Source organism: Macaca fascicularis, chromosome 14 (assembly GCF_037993035.2).
Source record: "Macaca fascicularis isolate 582-1 chromosome 14, T2T-MFA8v1.1".
NCBI lineage: Eukaryota > Metazoa > Chordata > Mammalia > Primates > Cercopithecidae > Macaca > Macaca fascicularis.
In genome coordinates this window covers 29,115,442-29,132,827 of record NC_088388.1, presented here as the reverse complement: position 1 = coordinate 29,132,827, position 17,386 = coordinate 29,115,442, and the positions used below count along the sequence as shown (strand labels likewise).

Here is a 17,386-nt window from a genome sequence, read left to right as displayed (position 1 = left end):
GTGATGTACAGATGGGGTTTTGGTGTTAATGTCCTTTCTGTTTGTTAGTTTTTCTTCTAACAGTCAGGACCCTCAACTACAGGTCTGTTGGAGTTTGCTAGAGGTCCACTCCAGACCCTATTTGGTATCACCAGTGGAGGCTGCAGAACAGCAAATATTGCAGAACGGCAAATGTTGCTGCCTGATCCTCCCTCTGGAAGCTTTGTCTCTGAGGGACACCTGGCTGTATGAGGTGTCAGTCAGCCCCTACTGGGAGGTGTCTCCCAGTCAGGCTACTTAGATGTCAGGGATCCACTTGAGGATGCAGTCTATCTGTTCTCAGATCTCAAACTCTGTGCTGGGAGAACCACTACTCTCTTCAAAGCTGTCAGACAGGGACGTTTAAGTCTGCAGAAGTTTCTGCAGCCTTTTGTTCAGCTATGCCCTGTCCCCAGAGGTGGAGTCTATAGAGGCAGGCAGGCCTCCTTGAGCTGCAGTGGGCTCTACCCAGTTGGAGCTTCCTGGCTGCTTTGTTTATCTACTCAAGCCTCAGCAATGGCAGATGCCCCTCCCCCAGCCTCACTGCCTCCTGGCAGCTTGACATCAGACTGCTGTGCTAGTAGTAAGCAAGGCTCTATGGGCGTGGGACCCTCCAAGCCAGGCACAGGATATAATCTCCTGGTGTGCCATTTGCTAAAACCATTGGAAAAGTGTAGTATTAGGGTGAGAGTGTCCCGATTTTCCAGGTACCATCTGTCATGGCTTCTCTTGGCTAGGAAAGGGAATTCCCTGACCCCTTGCATTTCCTGGGTGAGGCAATGCCCCACCCTGCTTCAGCTCACACTCCATGGTCTGCACCCACTGTCCAGCAAGCCCCAGTGAGATGAACCCGGTACCTCAGTTGGAAATGCAGAAATCACCCATCTGTGTTGCTCACGCTGGAACTGTAGACTGGAGCTGTTCCTATTTCGCCATCTTGGAATCAGCTGCCTCCTGTGTTTAAAGGCAAGATGAACCAGACCCAGGACAGCAACATGGTACCACCATTTCAAAGGGCCCTGGGTCTCTCTTCAGGACATTTGTGTAGGGAATTCCAGGGTGCAGGTGTCCAGATGGTTCTAGAATGGAGAATGCAGGATCTGGGTGGACATAGCCCCAGTATAGTCAAGAGGGCAAAGGTGGAGGCAGGGGATGGGGAGGGTCTTAAAAGCTCAGAGCCAGGCAGGAGCCCAGATATGTGGGTCTAAGGATAGCTCTGTTTTGGTTCTCTTGAAAGATGGTAAGATCTGGCAAAAATTAATATTGCCCCTGTTCACCTCCTCACTCCCCACTGACTGACTTGAATTCTGCTTCTCTTCTCGAGTTTGCCATGGCCCCAACCTTGCTGGCTTCTCTTTTCCTGTCAACTCCTGAGACCATTCACATGTGCTAACCCTGCTTTATTCAATTAGCTGAATTGGGTGTGGGTGAGATGGGCATGTCCAAATTCAGATTGTGGACAGGGAATATTCCGGGGAGGTGGTGAAGATCTGTAGCAAATGGGCATCAAAGGTATATAGCATACCCAGAAGGAGGCAAACTGTGCCTTCCTCCTCCTTTTTGCTCTCAGCTGATCAGGTTCACATATTTATCATTTTATGGGACTATATGCTCTTAGGCTTTACTTTTTCTTTGTGCTTAGCATAGAGAAACTGGATGGCATTTGGGTAACAGGGATATGCACTGTTATTTTTTTTTGGAGGATGTAGGTTGTGAGGAGACAGGCTTGGTTTTCTTATGCTTTCCCCCCACCCCCAAGCCTAAAACAAGAAAAGAAAAGCCAATTCTGGATTAGTATGAATTCCTTCTCTGATTCATTGTGGGCCTAAGAGATGGCTAAGTCCTGGTAACAAGCCAGTCCTCTGGTTAATGGCCCCAAATGATCCTTGAAGAAAGCAATGATTAACTTGTTTATGTGGCAGGTTGGTATAAACCAGGTACCTCACACCATCCCTTAAAAGTATTTTCTGCCTACATCAAAGGCCAGATTCTACATTTAGAAAAAGAATTTATGGGTTGGAAACCAGCAAGGAGTTCTCAAGATAAAGCCCCCTGCCCCCCACCCATGCTGGGGAGGAATTTAGATATTGAGAGACTGGGATATTGGAGCCAGTTCTAACATAAATGGTCATGGCATGTTGCTGTCCTTGGCCTGGTTCAGCTCACCTTTAAACACAGGAAGTACTAGATACCAATTCAATATGCCCCACTGGTCACTTATAAATCGAGGCCTTTTCTTCTGAGAGTGTAATGTTTAACCATGGGCTTAGAAGTCCCAAAGGCAAAAATCCGTCATGTTCTCCAGGTGAGTGCTGTAACTACTCAGGCCCAGTCTAGACCCAAATAACTACAGGTATTTCATATGAAGAAGTGATGACAACAGAATAATCTGGGTAAGAAATGAGGGAGGGGGAGCAGCACCAAAGAGGAACAAAGTGGTTCAAAGCATGAGCTGCTGAGTTAGCTCATGACTGACTGTGTTTGTCTGTTTGTGTTGCTATAAATGAATACCCAAGACTGGGTAATTTATAAAGAAAAGAGGCTTGTTTGGCTCATGGTTCTGTAGGCTGAACAAGAAGTGTGGTTGCCAGCGTCTGCTCCGGGTGAGGCCACAGCAAGCCTTCACTTATGGCGGAAGGCAACAGGGGAGCCAGTGTATCACATGGTGAGAGGAAGCAAGAGATGGGGAGGAGGAGCTAGACTTTTTAAAACAACTAGCTCTCTCATACTAATAGAGTGAAAACTCACTAAAGAGTGAGAGCTCACTCATTACCAAGGGGAGGGCACCAAGTCATTCATGAGGGACCTGTCACCATGACTCTACCTTCTACTAGACCCCACCTCCAACCCTGGAGATCACATTTCAACATGAGGTTTGGAGGGACCAAATATCTAAGCCATATTATTCTGCCCTGGTACTCCAAATCTCATGTCCTTCTCACATTGCAAAATACAATCATTCCTGCCCAATAGTCCCCTAAAGTCTTAACTTGTTCCAGCATCAACTCAATCAAAAGTTCAAAGTCTCATTTGAGACTCAAGGTAAGTTCCTTGTACCTGTGAGCTTGTAAAATCAAGAACAAGTTATTTACTTATAAGATGCAGTGGTGGCACAGGCATTGGGTAAACATTCCCATTCTGAAAGGGAGAATTTGGCCAAAAGAAAGGGACACCAGGCCCCACTTGAGTCTGAAACACAACAGGGCAGGCAGACATTAAATCTTTTTTTTTTTTTTTTTTTGAGACAGAGTCTTGCTGTGTCGCTCAGGCTGGAGTACAGTGGTGCGATCTTGGCTCACTGCAAGCTCAGCCTCCTGGGTTCACACCATTCTCCTGCCTCAGCCTCCTGGCAGACATTAAATCTTAAAGCTCCAAAATAGTCTTTGACCCCAAGTTCCACATCCAGGGCACACTGACGCAAAGGATGGGCTCCCAAGGCCCTGGGCAGCTGTGCCCCTGTGGCTTTGAAGGGTGCCAGCCCCTGGGTCTGCTCTCACAGATTGGAGTTGAGTGCCTGTGGTTTTTCCAGGCTCAGGGTGCAAGCTGGTGGCTCTGTCCTTGGGTCTGTGGGAGGGGGTAGAGAGCAGCAACCCCTTCCCACAGCTCCACTAGGAAGTGGCCCTTTGTGGACCGTGTCAGGGGCTCCAACCCCACATATCCCCTTGGCACTGCCCTGGTAGAGTCTCTTTGTGGGAGCTCCACCCCTGCAGCAGGCTTCTGCTTAGGCACCCAGGCTTCTCCATACATCTTCTGAAATCTAGGTGGAAGCTGCAAAGCCTCCTTCTCTCTTGCACTCTGTGCACCTGTAGACTTAGCACTATGTGGATGCCACCAAGGCTTATAGCTTGCTCCCTCCAGAGTAGCAGCTGGAATGGTACCTGGGGCACTTCGAGCCACTACTGGAGCCAGATAAACTGGGATGTGGGGAGCAATATCCTGAGGTAGCACTGGGCATCCCCTGAGCGTGGCCTCCAAAACCATTATTTCCTTTTAGGTCTCTGGGCCTGTAATGGGAGGGACTGTCCCAGAGGTTTCTGAAATGACTTCAAGGCCTTTTTAAAACTGTGGTCTTGGCTATCAGCACCTGTTTCCCTTTTAGTCATGCAAATCTCTCTAGGAAGTGATTGTTCCACAGCTCTCTTGTATTTCTCTCCTGAAAATGCCTTTTCCTTCTTCACTGCATGGCCAGGCTGCAAATTTTCCAAATTTTCATGCTCTGTTTCCCTTTTAGTTATAAGCTCCAACTTTAAGTCATTCCTTTACACCTATTCCTGATTTTAGACTGTTAGAAGCAGCCATGCCACATCTTGAATGCTTTGCTGCTTAGAATTTTTTTGAGACAGAGTCTCACTCTGTGGCCCAGGCTGGAGTGCAGTGGCACAATCTCAGCTCATTACAACCTCCACCTTCTGGGTTCAAGTGATTCTCCTGCCTCAGCCTCCCAAGTAGCTGGGATTACAGGCGCCTGCCACCATGCCTGGCTAATATTTGTATTTTTAGTAGAGACAGAGTTTCACCGTATTGACTAGGCTGGTCTCGAACTCCTGATCTTGTGATCTGCCCGCCTCAGCCTTCCAGAGTGCTGGGATTACAGTTGTGAGCTACCATACCCACCTTAGAAATTTATTTTACCAGACACTCTAAGTCATCATTCTTAAGTTCAACCTCCCACAAATCCCCAGGGCATGGACACAATGCAGACAAGTTATTTGCTAGGGCATAAAAAGGGTGATCTTTATTCTGGTTCCCAATAACTTCCTCATTTCCATTTGAGACCACCTCAGCCTGGCCTTTACTGTCCATATTTTTATCAGTGTTTTAGTTATAATCATTTAACTAGTCTCAAAGAAGGTCCAAACCTTCCCTTGTCTTTTTGTCATATTTTGAGCCCTGAGCCCTCCAAACTTCCAACTTCTGCTCATTACCCACTTCCAGAGCTGCTTCCATACCTTCAGGTATCTTCCTAGCAACATTCTACTCCTTATACCAATTTTCTGTATTAGTTCATTTTGCATTGCTATAATGGAATACCTGAGACTGGGTAAGTTTTTTTTTTTTTGAAAAAAACAAGGTTTATTATTTGACTTACAGTGCTGCAGACTCTATAAGAAACACAGTACCAGCATCTGCTCCTGGTGAGGCTTCAGGAAACTTTTATAACCATGGTGGAAGGTGATGGGAAGTCAGTGTATCACATGATGAGAGAAGGAAGCAAGAGATGGGGGAAGAGGCACCAGGCTCTTTCAAACAATTAGCTCTCATGTGAATTAATTGAGAACTCACTTATCACCAAGGGGAGGGCACCTAAGCCATTCATGAGGGATCCACCCACATGACCCAAACACCTACTACTAGGCCCCACCTATAACACTGGAGAAAACATTTCAACATGAGATTTGGAGGAGACGAATATCCAAACCAAGTCACTGACCTGGGTTCACGTCCTCAGTCTGCCGCTTATCATCTTGATATTCTTGGGAAGATAAGTTTGCCTCTCTGAGCCTTGGTTTTCTTCTAGAAAATAATAAAACTTGTTTCACAGGAGTGTTAAGAAGAGTAAGTGAGATAATACATGAAAAGCACTTAATTTTGCATATGACATACAGTAAGGGCTTAACAATTGTCATCATCATCATCAATATCATTATCATTACTATTCTCTGTACAATAAAATGTGTTGGAATCACAGCAGATAATCCAGTTATTTGGATGTGGTTTTCCTATGTCATCGGCTGAGCAGATGAGTTGACAATGGATGACTGTTGAGTGTCTACCATATACTGGCACTGTTGTGGATGAGTGTCTACCATATACTGGCAGTGTTATGGAAGTGTGGGCACAGCTCATGAGAATTGTCTAAGTGGGGTCATGACATGTATTTTCCTAACCATCCTACTTAAGAAATCATCCTCCCAGTTGGTGTGAGACAGTAGGCTCTCTTATACACTGTTGCTGGGGGTACACACGGATGCAGTCTTTTTGGAGAGCAACATGGCAGTATTTTTTTAAAGGACTTTTTAAAGGCATATTTGGATTGAGCAATTTTCCTTTGCAGGACAATAATCTGGATATGCTGACAAAATATGTCCAACATGGCATGGATAAATATGTTTGAAACACACACACACACACGTGTGCAAATGAAAGCATCTTGGTCAGGAGTTGGTTGGTTACACAGAGTGTGTTCATACAGTGGTAGAATATTACGCAGCCTTAAGAGTGAGGTGGGTCAGTATATGCTGGTATGAAAAGATTTCCAAAATATACAAAGTGAACCAAAGCAAGCTTCAGAACAGTAGGAGGGGTATAATATCTGTGTGGGTTTAAAGGTTTTATGTGTGGTTTTGTGGATATAGGAGCTTTCTGGAGAAATCTAGAATATAAGTAAAAACTTCAAGGAGCAGTTACCAGTGTGGAGTGAGAATAAGAGATTAGACGAAGAGGACTTGTAACTTTACCTTAAGCCCTTTTTTTCTGATCTCTTTTAATCTTTGCCTTTAAATTTTTTATGATGTAAATACAAAACCAAAAACAGTAAGGCAAAATAATTGTCTATTTGGAGTGCAGTTCTGGGGAATGAAGGGTCCTTTGGGATGCCTTGATGACCTTCTAGGGAATTTCTAGAAAATCAGTTCTGGAAAGTGATTTGGCAGTTGTTGGAGCAGGAGGTCCTAGAATTGTTTCCTTTTGCCTTGCAGTCTTTCCTTCCCACCAGAATTGCTGTTCTAATTTCTAGAAGGTTGCCTGCCCCAGTCTTCCTTTTTCTCTCTTCCCACATTCTATAGTTTAAATCAGACAGTTCTGTTGTTCACTTCCCTGGAAGGTTGTGAACAAAAAGTTGGTTATGTCTCCTCTGCTTCCAGCATCACACAGGACCAAGAGCCAGGACCTGGCCAGAATAATGCTGCCTAATGCTGGCTCTCTCCTGTTGCCTTAGCATCTCTGTCCATCAGTCCATCCAACAGAGGTAGTACCAACTGGCCAACTTTTAAAAGATATTGAAGGAATAAAAACCCAATCAAAGTCCCTCATTATAAGATAACTTAAAGCACTCAACATAATGTGAGCTCTATAATTTTTTATGTTATTGAAAGGTATGGGTGGTGATTGTGTGTATCTGTTGGATGTGGGGGATCAGGGGATATGGAGATAGCAAAACCACTCTTGACCATGTTTCTATAAAACTCTACGGAGTTGCAGGAAATAGAAAACATCCTTAAACCTTCGTCGAACAACCGACTTCTAGTGTGCATTTGTATGTATGTGTGCAAAGGAGAGTCTGAAAAATGTACCTTCCTTTCTCTTTTGGTCTTGGGAAACTTGAGGAGCTCTAAAATCAAGAAGTTTGGGTTTGAAAGCAGCTCTACTTTGGTTGAATTATAGTAACTCTCTGGATGTTTGGGTGTTTCATCTGTGAAATGAGTTTTATAATGGTACCTATCTCAAAGGGTGGTTGTGGGGATTACATGTGTTGTTTACATCTAAACTATGTAGAATCATGCCTGGCACATAGAATTTAATACATGTTAGCTTACTGATAGTTATTATTTTTCACCTTCTGCTCCCTACCGCATCCCAACAATTGAACAAATCCCTTTCCTCCTACTTTCCTATTTATTTTTCTTCCTCAATTATTGGTATTTATACAACAATCTAAGAGGTCCCGTGTTTTTCTTCTTTATTTGTATGATAGGTGTTCAGATGTATTATAGATGAAGTTGGGAAAACAGCCTTGAATGTAGGGAGGTAGTATTGATCTTCTTCTTTGTTTCTCCCATCTTTCTCTTTCTCTCTTTCCTGACCACTTATAGCACTTATAATAGTGTGGCCCCGATTATATGTGCCTTGTATTGTCTTTGGGTCATTTAGGTAGGCAGGTTGAGTCATGACTTATCTTAACGACATTTTAATTCTAGAGGAGCCTGGTCTTTGGCTCTCTGAAAGACACACTGGCCCTTGCAGATGCCTCATCCCATCTTTGGTGCTATGTAAACATGTGTTTTCTTGAGCTTCACATGATTGGTGGCAGATTCAGTGAGATCTCACCTCACAGCTTTCCCTTCTCTGTCCTCTCTAGGGCCAGGAGCTGACTATCCGCCAAATCTCCCTGCTGGGCTTCCGAGACCTGGTCCTGCTGAAGGTGAAGCTAGGTGACCTGCTGCTGCTGGCCCAGTCCAAGCTGCCCTCGTCCATTGTCCAGATGTTGCTCATCCTGCAGGTGAGGCTGTGCTGGAGACTTGCCCCAAGGCCAAGGGAGGGAGCGAGGGAAGAGACTGCCTTTTTGAGATAAGGGGGAAGGAACCTAGTGACCAGAGCACCTTAGCTTGGCTAACTACTATTTAGTTTGTTGGCCCGTGTTCGTTCGTTCGTTCATTCATTCATTCATTCATTCATTTGTTCATTTGATGTGCATTCACTGAGCACCTGTTAGGTCCTGGTGCTGTGCTTGGTGCCAAGATTGCACTGGGGAGTGAAGGAAGCATAGTCTTTCATTCAGGAAGTAGATACCCTTTTCCCCTCTCCAGTGATGCCAGGGAGCCACAAGTTGCAAGTCACAGCAAAGAATACACTTTGGCCTAGCTTAGGCAGATGAGGAACTCCCTGGAAAGCTCCCAAGGCAGATGGACTTCAGGAGGGATTACAACCAGGAATGAGGCTGTCTCAGGCCAGGAAGCCACCATCCTTCCTCTGCTTCCTAGTCTCTACTTGTATCTGGGCTACCTTGTCTGTCTTCGTCTTGTCCTATCTTTCCTGGACTTGGTCTTTTTCTCCTTGCAGGTTTGTGTTCTGTGTTTGGTTTTTACCTGATCGAAGGTGACACCTCACAGTTGATGTGCTTCCAGTAAGAGACTAGCTAGTGGCTGCCTAGTGTCACTCAATCCCAATTCTAAATCAATACTAGGAAGTTGAGCTAACACTTATTGGTCCTTGGCTATGTGTCAGTCACGGGCCAAGGACTTTAAGTGTGTTGTTTCCTTAATCAGATAATCCAGACAATCACTGTATGAAGTAGGCATTGTTGTTATTCCCATTTTAGAGGTGAGGAAAATGAAACCTAGTAAGTTTGTGTGCTTGCCTGAGGTCCCTCAGCGAGGAAGAGGCAGTAAGATTTGGAATTATGCACACCATGCTTCCTCCCCAGAGGAAATAATTTAATTGGTCCAGCTTGGGCTAGATGATTCCTCTTTGCCCGATCAGCCATGACCCTTGAATAAGATCAAGCAGTATAAACATGGCCTTGGCAAACTCATTCCTATGGGTGGGGGCACACAATTCTCGAAGAGTAGGGTTTTTGGCTAGGGACACCCCCAAGAGGTGACTGCTATGCCTCTTCATCTCTGTAACAAGTTCAGACGCTGCAGCATTAGCTCTGAGCCCTTCCTCAGGGAAGATGGCTTCATCCTTGATCAGGCTAGTGGTGACCCCTTGCTGCCCTCACAGCAGTGATGGAATGTCAGGCATTGGGGCCCCAATCCTACCCCCACATCCCCCAGCTGGTGTTATGTTTCAGTCCTTGAAGCTGGGCCATCCTTCTGGGCATTCTCCCCCTTTCCTATAATTAGAGAGGAGGAAGAGTTGCCTAATAGGGTGAGGGTGGGTGTAATTGGCCGGAATGCCAGGTCAAGTATTTTTATGGAAGAGATGGAGAAGGAGGGGGATAGAAAAATGCATGGGGGGCTCGGGTCTGAGAAGAAGCCTTAATTAGATCGTGCTTCCTGAATAAGGAGTCTTGAAAATGAGCCCTTTGGGATTCTGATAGGAAAATTCGGAAAGTTGGGCTCCCATCTTCCCATTTCAGTTTATAATAGTTTAGAGCTGAGAAGCGATTCCTTTGTGTTTTGGGTGGTGGTGGTTTGTTTGGTTTTGTGGGAAGGAGAATTGATCCAGTCCTGCAGGTGAAGGCTCTCACCTGTCACTGCTGGAACAGGAGGGCCTGTGTCTATAATGAAAGACACCTATCACATTCCAACATTCTGGGCCCTGGGCCAGGTAGCCCTGCAACCGTATGAGAAAGCTGTCATCATAGCCCTGAGTCCCCAAAGACAGGTGAGACTGCTTGCCCAGGAGAATCTGCCCTCATGCACTCTGGTCCCCACCCCAATTTGCTCTCCATGGGACGGCCTCAAACTCTTCAGTGGTTTCCAATCGATCTTAGAAAAACAGCCCAAGTCTATACCCTCACCTTCAGCATCTCCCACCCTTCCATCCCTGCCTGGAACCTGACTTCCCCACTGCTCTGGTCTTCTTGGCTTCTCCTGGCTGCCATGGGATCTTTGTACTCAATGTTCCTCCTGCTCAGAACACTTTGTTTTCCGGGCCCCTCAATCCCCTCTCTAATCAAGGCAGGTCAATGTTTTCTCCTTGCCCTTGAGCCCTCAGCACCCAGCACAGTCTTTGACACATAATAGGTATTAATTAAACACTGGCCATGGAATATAGTAGAAGCTTGAGCAGGACTGACTCTGGGTCCCTGGCCTCACACCCATGTTGGTGACCATCATGCAGGGCTTCTTCTCTTGGCAGAGGGAAGTACAGTCAGAGAAGCTCTGGGGTCATGGTGAATTTCTGGAAAGTCAGGCAAGGAAGCAGTTCCTCCTGTGTCTATACCATTATTTTCCCCATCTCACAGCTGAGATGGAGGTTCAGAGAAGGTGGTGGCTTTTCTCAAGGTCTTGTACTCATTGATAACAGAGCTTGATTGCTCCCCATCCCTTAGCCCTTGTCTTCCTACCTCCACTTAGCCTTTCTTGGCAACTACTGCCTTCCTTTTGCAGTCTCCCGGGGTACTGAGAAACGCCCCACAGGCACCCTACAGACCATTAAAGATCGTCCACTCTCCTGCAGGGCATCTGGCATCACTTCCCCTGAGGGCTTCCTGGGAACAGTGCCTTTGGCCCATGTTTTTCCTCACCAGGAGCTCTAGAGTCTGGGGCTGGGGGTATGACTGTGAAGAACTCGGATCTTTCCCTGGCCCAAGTCCATCTTGAGCAGCAGGGGCGGTGGCCTCTGGATCTGAATGAAACTTCCAGGTGGCACTGCCCTGGGGCCATATCTGCTACAGGAAATTTGGGCCTCAGCACTTAGAATTGTCCATTATCTGCCTAGACCTGCACTTTCCACAGTGCCATGAGACCTGGGGCTGATCTTTTTCAAAACTACCTGAGCCTACTACAGAGAAAGAAGCTCTTTATTAGGCCTTCAGCTCCGTCTTTTCTGTTGCTCTTCCACAGTGTCCCTGACCCCACTCTACCCTTCCCAAAATGTACAAATACTCCTACAGTGGGCCACGTGCGCTGCCTTCAAACCACCCCAGTGAGAGGCACAGTCAGAGATATAGACCAGTGCGAAGATCAGTTCCCTCCCAGCTGACGCAGACAGGTCCTGACACTACCGTCAGAATGGTGCATTCTCAGGGGTCCCAGCCAGGCAGAGTGTGCAGCCTGTGCTCAGAGGACCCTGAGCTTGTTTTATTTTCTCCCATCACCATTTGACATTCTTAATGAGTTTTGAACACGGGGCCCTGCGTTTTCATTTTACGCTGGACCACACAAATTCCATAGCTGTTTGGCAGCCAAGCCAGGGGCTGAGGACAGCACCTTCCTAGAGGGCTGTGCACAAGCCAAGTTCTCAGCAGCGACTTTTCTGGGAGAAAACCATCCAGCTCCAAATCACGTGTTCATTATCCATTTTCTTCCCACTTTTTGCCACTTCTCCTTTTTCTGTGGTCCCTCCCTGTTTTGCATGTATGGAAGGTTTGGGGGAGAAGCCACTCATTTTCTCTGCATCTCTTCTGGCTCTGTTTCTACCTCCAAATCTGCACCATAGCCCCCTCCTCAGCCTCCTTGTATTTCCTGAAGCTGTGTCCTCTCTCCCCCAGCCCCTGCCACACCCATCTCAGTGTGATGGTACCAAAAAGGGGCCCAGGAAGAGCCTGTTTCCTTGGCAGCTTACATCTCCCCCTGGGATCACCAGCCTGCAGGAGTCAGCCCTTCCTGCCTCATTACCTGACCAGTTTCCCCTTCAATCCCTGAAACACCGCACTGGAGTGGAGTCTACTTTGAAAGTGAAAGTGATTTACAGTCTACTCCATTTCGAGAATTTGACATGTTAACCCCTTGGGCTGGGCACAGCCCCACGGAGACTTGTTTCTTTCCTGGCCAGTCCCTTCTTCTGCCAGGTGGGCTTTGCTTCTTTGCAGCCCCTCAACATGACAGCATGTTTGAGTCCTTTCCAGCAAGAAACTGAACTCCCTAGGAGTCTGCCAGTTTTCTAGAAAACATTGGTTACTGGCTTCTTTCTGGTTTTGACTGTTCTTTACTCAGGGCTTAGCTTTGAGGACTTCTGTCATGCTGGGGTTTTTAACTGGCTCTTCATTTGGGGCTAAAACTATTCCTGGCTCTAGAAGAATTCTCCTTTTCTCTTATCACCCTGAACTTTTCCATATTCTTTCTTCCCTTCTTTTCTAGCCTGTTAGCAAGTGGCAGAAGAGGGGATCAGAGCCAGATAGCCTGGGTTCCCGTCCAGGGTTTTTGCCATTTACTGGCTGTGTTTTTCTGGGCAAGGTATTTAAGCTCTCTGGGTCTTTAGTTCTTCATCCATAGAAGGGGCATAATAAGAGGACCTTCCTTTTTGCATTGTCAGGAGACCTCTGTGCATTATATATGTTAAATGTCTCTGTGCTGTGTATGAACCAGTGCATGTGGGTAAGATTATTGTCCTTGAAACCAGTCGGATCTCAGCCTTGGAGGTGGGACACCCACACTGTATTGGTGGCCCAATGGGAGAGGCTGCTGTGGTACTAACCATGTACAGTTCTAATTGCAGTGACCCATGGCAAGTGACTAAGGCTTCAGGCCTCAGTGTCCTTCATTCTAACTGCAGCGATGCTGCCTGCCAGCAACACAGACTTGTACATTGGAAGAGGACAATCAGGATTTGTTGAATGAGAACCTGCTGGTCATGGCAATGAACACTGACCTTTGTGTATCTTGGTTGTTCATTTTCCAGAGTGTTCACGAGCCCACAGGCCCAAGTGAGAGTTATTTGCAACTGGAGGAGCTGGTGAAGCAAGTGGTTTCTCCTTTCCTTGGCATCAGCGGGGACCGTAGCTTCTCAGGCCCCACGTACACGCTGGGTAAGGAGTGCAGCTCTCAAGTTGTCAAGAGGCCTGGTGATCATGATACCAGCACTGTTTAACTGAGCACTGATTATGTGCCCAGCCTTTTGCTTCCTGTGTGGGTCAGAGCAAATCTCTGCATCTTAAGCACTCACGTTCCTGGCCTCTGGAGGTTGCAGTAACCTCTACCCCTTGATGATTCCTCCCCAAGGACCGATACTATGCCTTTGTGGTGGTGCTTGTCTGATCCACATCTTTGATCAGTGGCTTTGATCATTTTGGTGTGCCTAGGACATTAATCTTTCTGTATCTGATACCAGAAACTGTGCTTTGTTACACTCTTCCTCTGGGTGAGTAAAGAAACCTACTGTGATGGATTTCCCTTTGAAACCAACTGGAAATGCCAGGCCAGCTTGTATGCGTGGCCAGATGTTATCGAGCTGCTGTCTCCCACTCCGTTTCTGTAGGTACCACCACATGGCAAGGAAAGGGGCTCCTGGATTTGGGGACAAATCCTGTTGGGGCCGTTTTTTGATGGCTGTAAACCTAGCATCAGTGAGTGTCAGGCTCTGTACCAGGCACCTTGGAAAATCTGGAGATGAATCAGATCTGTTCCTTCTCTCAGTGACACTGCAGTCTAGATGGGTTCAGTACAAATATCTCTATAATACAAAATAGCTCTCACACCAGTCTTTGTAGAAATAGCTGTATGATAAGGCTTCTAATAATAATAATAATAATAATAAACCCAGTTATTGTCTGAAATATAAACCCTCGAAATGCAGAAACGTTTTATTCATTATTCTGTCCCCAGGAATGGTGCCTGGCATATTGTAGGCACTCAAAAAATGCTAGATGATGGCAGCAACGGTACTTCGGGGCCAAGGGAGCCAGCACCCACAGAGAGATGCAGAGGCGGAAATGGATTACTCAAATTGGGAGCCTGATACCCCCTCTTCTCGCTTTAATGGAGTTGTAGTAGTTGAGCTTCAAAGAAAGGAGTGTCCTCCAGTGAGGTTCCTGCCCCTTCCTGGGCCTCTTACCACAGCAAGAGCCAGGGCCAGCTGGCCGTTTTCACCACCCTGATCATGTTTTTCTGGAGACACCAGCTTAACCACAGCCACCACAGATCGGAGGGTGCTGGCCTCAGCCTGCTGCCTGCTGGTTCTTCTCCCTCCTCCCTCCCTCCTTCACTCATTCCTCCCAGGAGCTGGAACGAGCCAGTTTCAGTGACACTAAAGGAAAACAGCCTTCTGCAGCCCCACTCTGAGCTGGGCGCCATGTTGCTGCAGTCTCCCTGGAGCCCACGTTCCTGCTGGCTCAGCTTACCGACTTTGGGGGTCAGGGGCATCCAGGGAGCTGTCAGGATGTCAGCAAGCTAGCTGGGCCATGGCAGGAATGCCACCATTGTTTGGGCCTAATGCCAGTGTAGAGGAAGAAAAACAGTTTTTCTTCCAACCCTCCTAAGCTCTTAGTTGGAACAGACCCCTGTAACACATTAATAGGAGAAAAACAGAAGCTTATTAATATTGTATGTTTCATATATACATGGGTCACACCCAGGGAGATAGTACTTCTTAAATACGTGGCTTTGAATTTCAGCTCATATAGCATCTTCAACAACAAAAAATAAATTTCTAGAGAAGTGACAAGGCAAAGAAAAACAACTTTGAGTCCGGGGAGGCAGCTTGTGGCAAGGGAAGTAGATGGCAGATAAGGGCTGGTTAGTGAGGCTTGTTCATGTAGGTTTCTCTGGTGCCATTGCTGGCTGATAAGGGTCTAAAATTGTCTTCAGTGGTTAACCTTTGCTCTCCCTGGTAGAAGTGGGATGGGATACCTTTTGTCTTTATACATCTCTATAGCGCCTTTAAGCAAATAGAGGAAGGACAGAGAGCTTCCTGTATCTGCTTCTTAACTGTCTTCAGTTCATAAATCCTTATGCCCAAGAGGCATATTTTGTGGTGGCTTATTCTGGTGTCCTATCCCAGGAACAAGAGTCGATTGGGAAGCTTGTTCAGTGAGGATTCACTCTAAGAGGGGATAGCTTTAGCTTTCCAACTAAAATAAGAATAATGCACATTTTTGCCAAATTAAAGATTTGAGGTTTTATTCTTGTACCTAGGACAGTCCCTGCCTCTGGTGAGTTGTCACAGTAGGGGCAGGGAGGGAAGGACGTGACCCTCTTTTGGCTAATTTTAAATTATTTCAGCAAATGTGTACTAAGACCCTGTCCTGGCACTCTGGGAGGTGCTATAGACATATCTGTGAATGAAGCCAACCCATTCCTGCCCTCCAGCACACACAGCCTAGGGGAGAAGTCACAAACAAGGCAGTGTCTCGTCAGTGTACACTTGTTCTCAGGGGGCAAGTACAGGGGCCACGAACCCAGGGCACGTGGACTTCACCTTGACTAGGGAATCAGGGAAGACTACCTGGAGGAAGTGATGATGTCTGTGATGGGACCTGCAGGATGAATATGAGTTAGCTGAGTAAACAGAGAGGGATGACTATAAGGGGAGGACCTTGGGGGGGTTTGGAGGACAGGTGATGAGCAAGAGGAAGGAGTGTTAGAGGAACTGAAAGGGCTTCAGAGTTGCAAGGAAGCTGATGGCAAGGGAGCTACTGGACACAGACCTCGTCCTGGGCATGGTGCTGGGGGCGCTGGATGCTGGGCCATGGAGCAGACACTGCTGTTTCCAGGTTTACAGGGGAAGCAAGTGAGGATTAAGGTCACGTGGAGCCAGGATTACAAAGCCTGGAGTTGTGGATGCTGTTGCGGATACTTTATCAGCTGCCCCACGTGCGCTATCATCACCTCCACCCCCACCGCCCGCTGCCAACTTTGAGGAGGTGACTTTATTAAGGGACAGCTCAGGAGGTGTTCCTCAGCCCAAGAGGGATCCTCCCTCTTGGGATTTCAGCCCATGTCTCTGGATACTGAGAAGCTAAAGTGGTCACAGCGGTGCCCATCCTGACTGAGGACATGACTTTCCAGATAAAGAGAGGACTCTGGGGTCCTCCGTCTGCCCCTTAGTAAAAGGTTTATTTTGCCTGTGGGAGGGGAGTGTTGAGATGGCTGGCTGAAGTAAAAACTAAGGAGTCAGGCTGGAAGTGAAAAACCCCTTAACCTATGGGAGGGCTTTGCCGCGGCTCACTTGGGCGGGAGGATGGGTAGGCGTGGTCGCAGGTGGGCGTGGTCACAGGTAGGCGTGGTCGCAGGCAGCAGGGGCCAGCCATCCCCGAAGAAGTCGCCACTCAAGCTGGATTACTGACTAGGGTTTTGGCATGTAACTCATTCCATCCTCCAAGGTACTGTTGGGCTTTCAGTCTTAAGGTCACCTGCAGGGCAGGTGACTAGAGCCAGAGAAGCGGTTTATTCCCGGGACTCCGCACTGCACCCACGCGCCCGCGCGTGTTTGACTGCACGAGGATTCTCGGGTGGTCTCCCTTCCTGCCAGCCCGGCCTCACCCCTGGGTCAGAGGCCCATGATGGGAGTGAGAGAATGTGCTCCCCTCTCCAAAGCAGCTACTTTTCTGCAGCAGTGGGAGTTGGTGAGGGAGGAGGAGGAGGGTAGTGAAACTTTGTAAAAGGCCGACTCCTCAGAGGCTGGCCCTTGCCCCACCTTTCAAGTCCCCGAAGTCTCCAGGCTGTTTGCCTGCTGTTTGCCTGCTGTTTGCAGGGCCCTCCCAGCGTGTACACTCAGCAGCACGCTCGACTTCTCCCACACAAAGGCACTGGTTTCCCACAGGCCTCCGTCCATTGTATCTTCCGCGGGAGGGCCCTTCTCCTTCAGGATACTGTAACTTCTCTGCGTGACAAGCCGGCATTCACGGCTTTCAGGTGCCAGCCTGGAGAGGGACGCCGACCACGGGCTTGGTGTGCTGGGGTCACAATGGCCGTATTATGGCGGTAGCTCCGGTGGGGCCTGGCCAGGGAGCCTGGGAGATCAAAAGCCTGGGAACCAAGTCCCCAACAAAGGGCCCGACGACGGCCTTCTCCAGGCTTTGCTTCTCTCTGGGGGTTTGAAAGGAGCTGCTCTTGCTGGCTCCGGTGCCGTGGATGAATGCCAGTGCTCAGCAGGGCTCCTGGTGAGTGAGGAGGGAATAAAGGCTCCCCTTGGCCTCACCCCGTGTGAAAGGGAAGAGGAGGCGGCAGAGGTGGCCTGGAGATGCCAGCTGAAATGGCAGGACCCAGCCCTGTTCCTGCTAAAAGGGCACCACTGCAAGGGAAGGGCTGGCTTGGAGCCCCAG

General features: G+C 47.8%; 1 protein-coding gene across 22 annotated transcripts in view; it reads left to right on the top strand.

The window, feature by feature from the left end:
- The window catches only part of PRR5L (proline rich 5 like), a 176,879-nt gene that overhangs the window by 150,026 nt on the left and 9,467 nt on the right, over positions 1-17,386 (top strand). For 16 of the 22 annotated variants that reach the window (XM_045370425.3, XM_074013944.1, XM_045370423.3 and 13 more), the window contains 2 exons: positions 8,096-8,236; positions 13,027-13,153. In XM_045370425.3, the coding sequence (XP_045226360.1) occupies positions 8,096-8,236; positions 13,027-13,153 (268 nt within the window). The remainder of the gene's footprint in view (positions 1-8,095; positions 8,237-13,026; positions 13,154-17,386) is intronic. The other 6 variants (XM_074013954.1, XM_074013950.1, XM_045370428.3 and 3 more) reach the window with 1 other exon arrangement.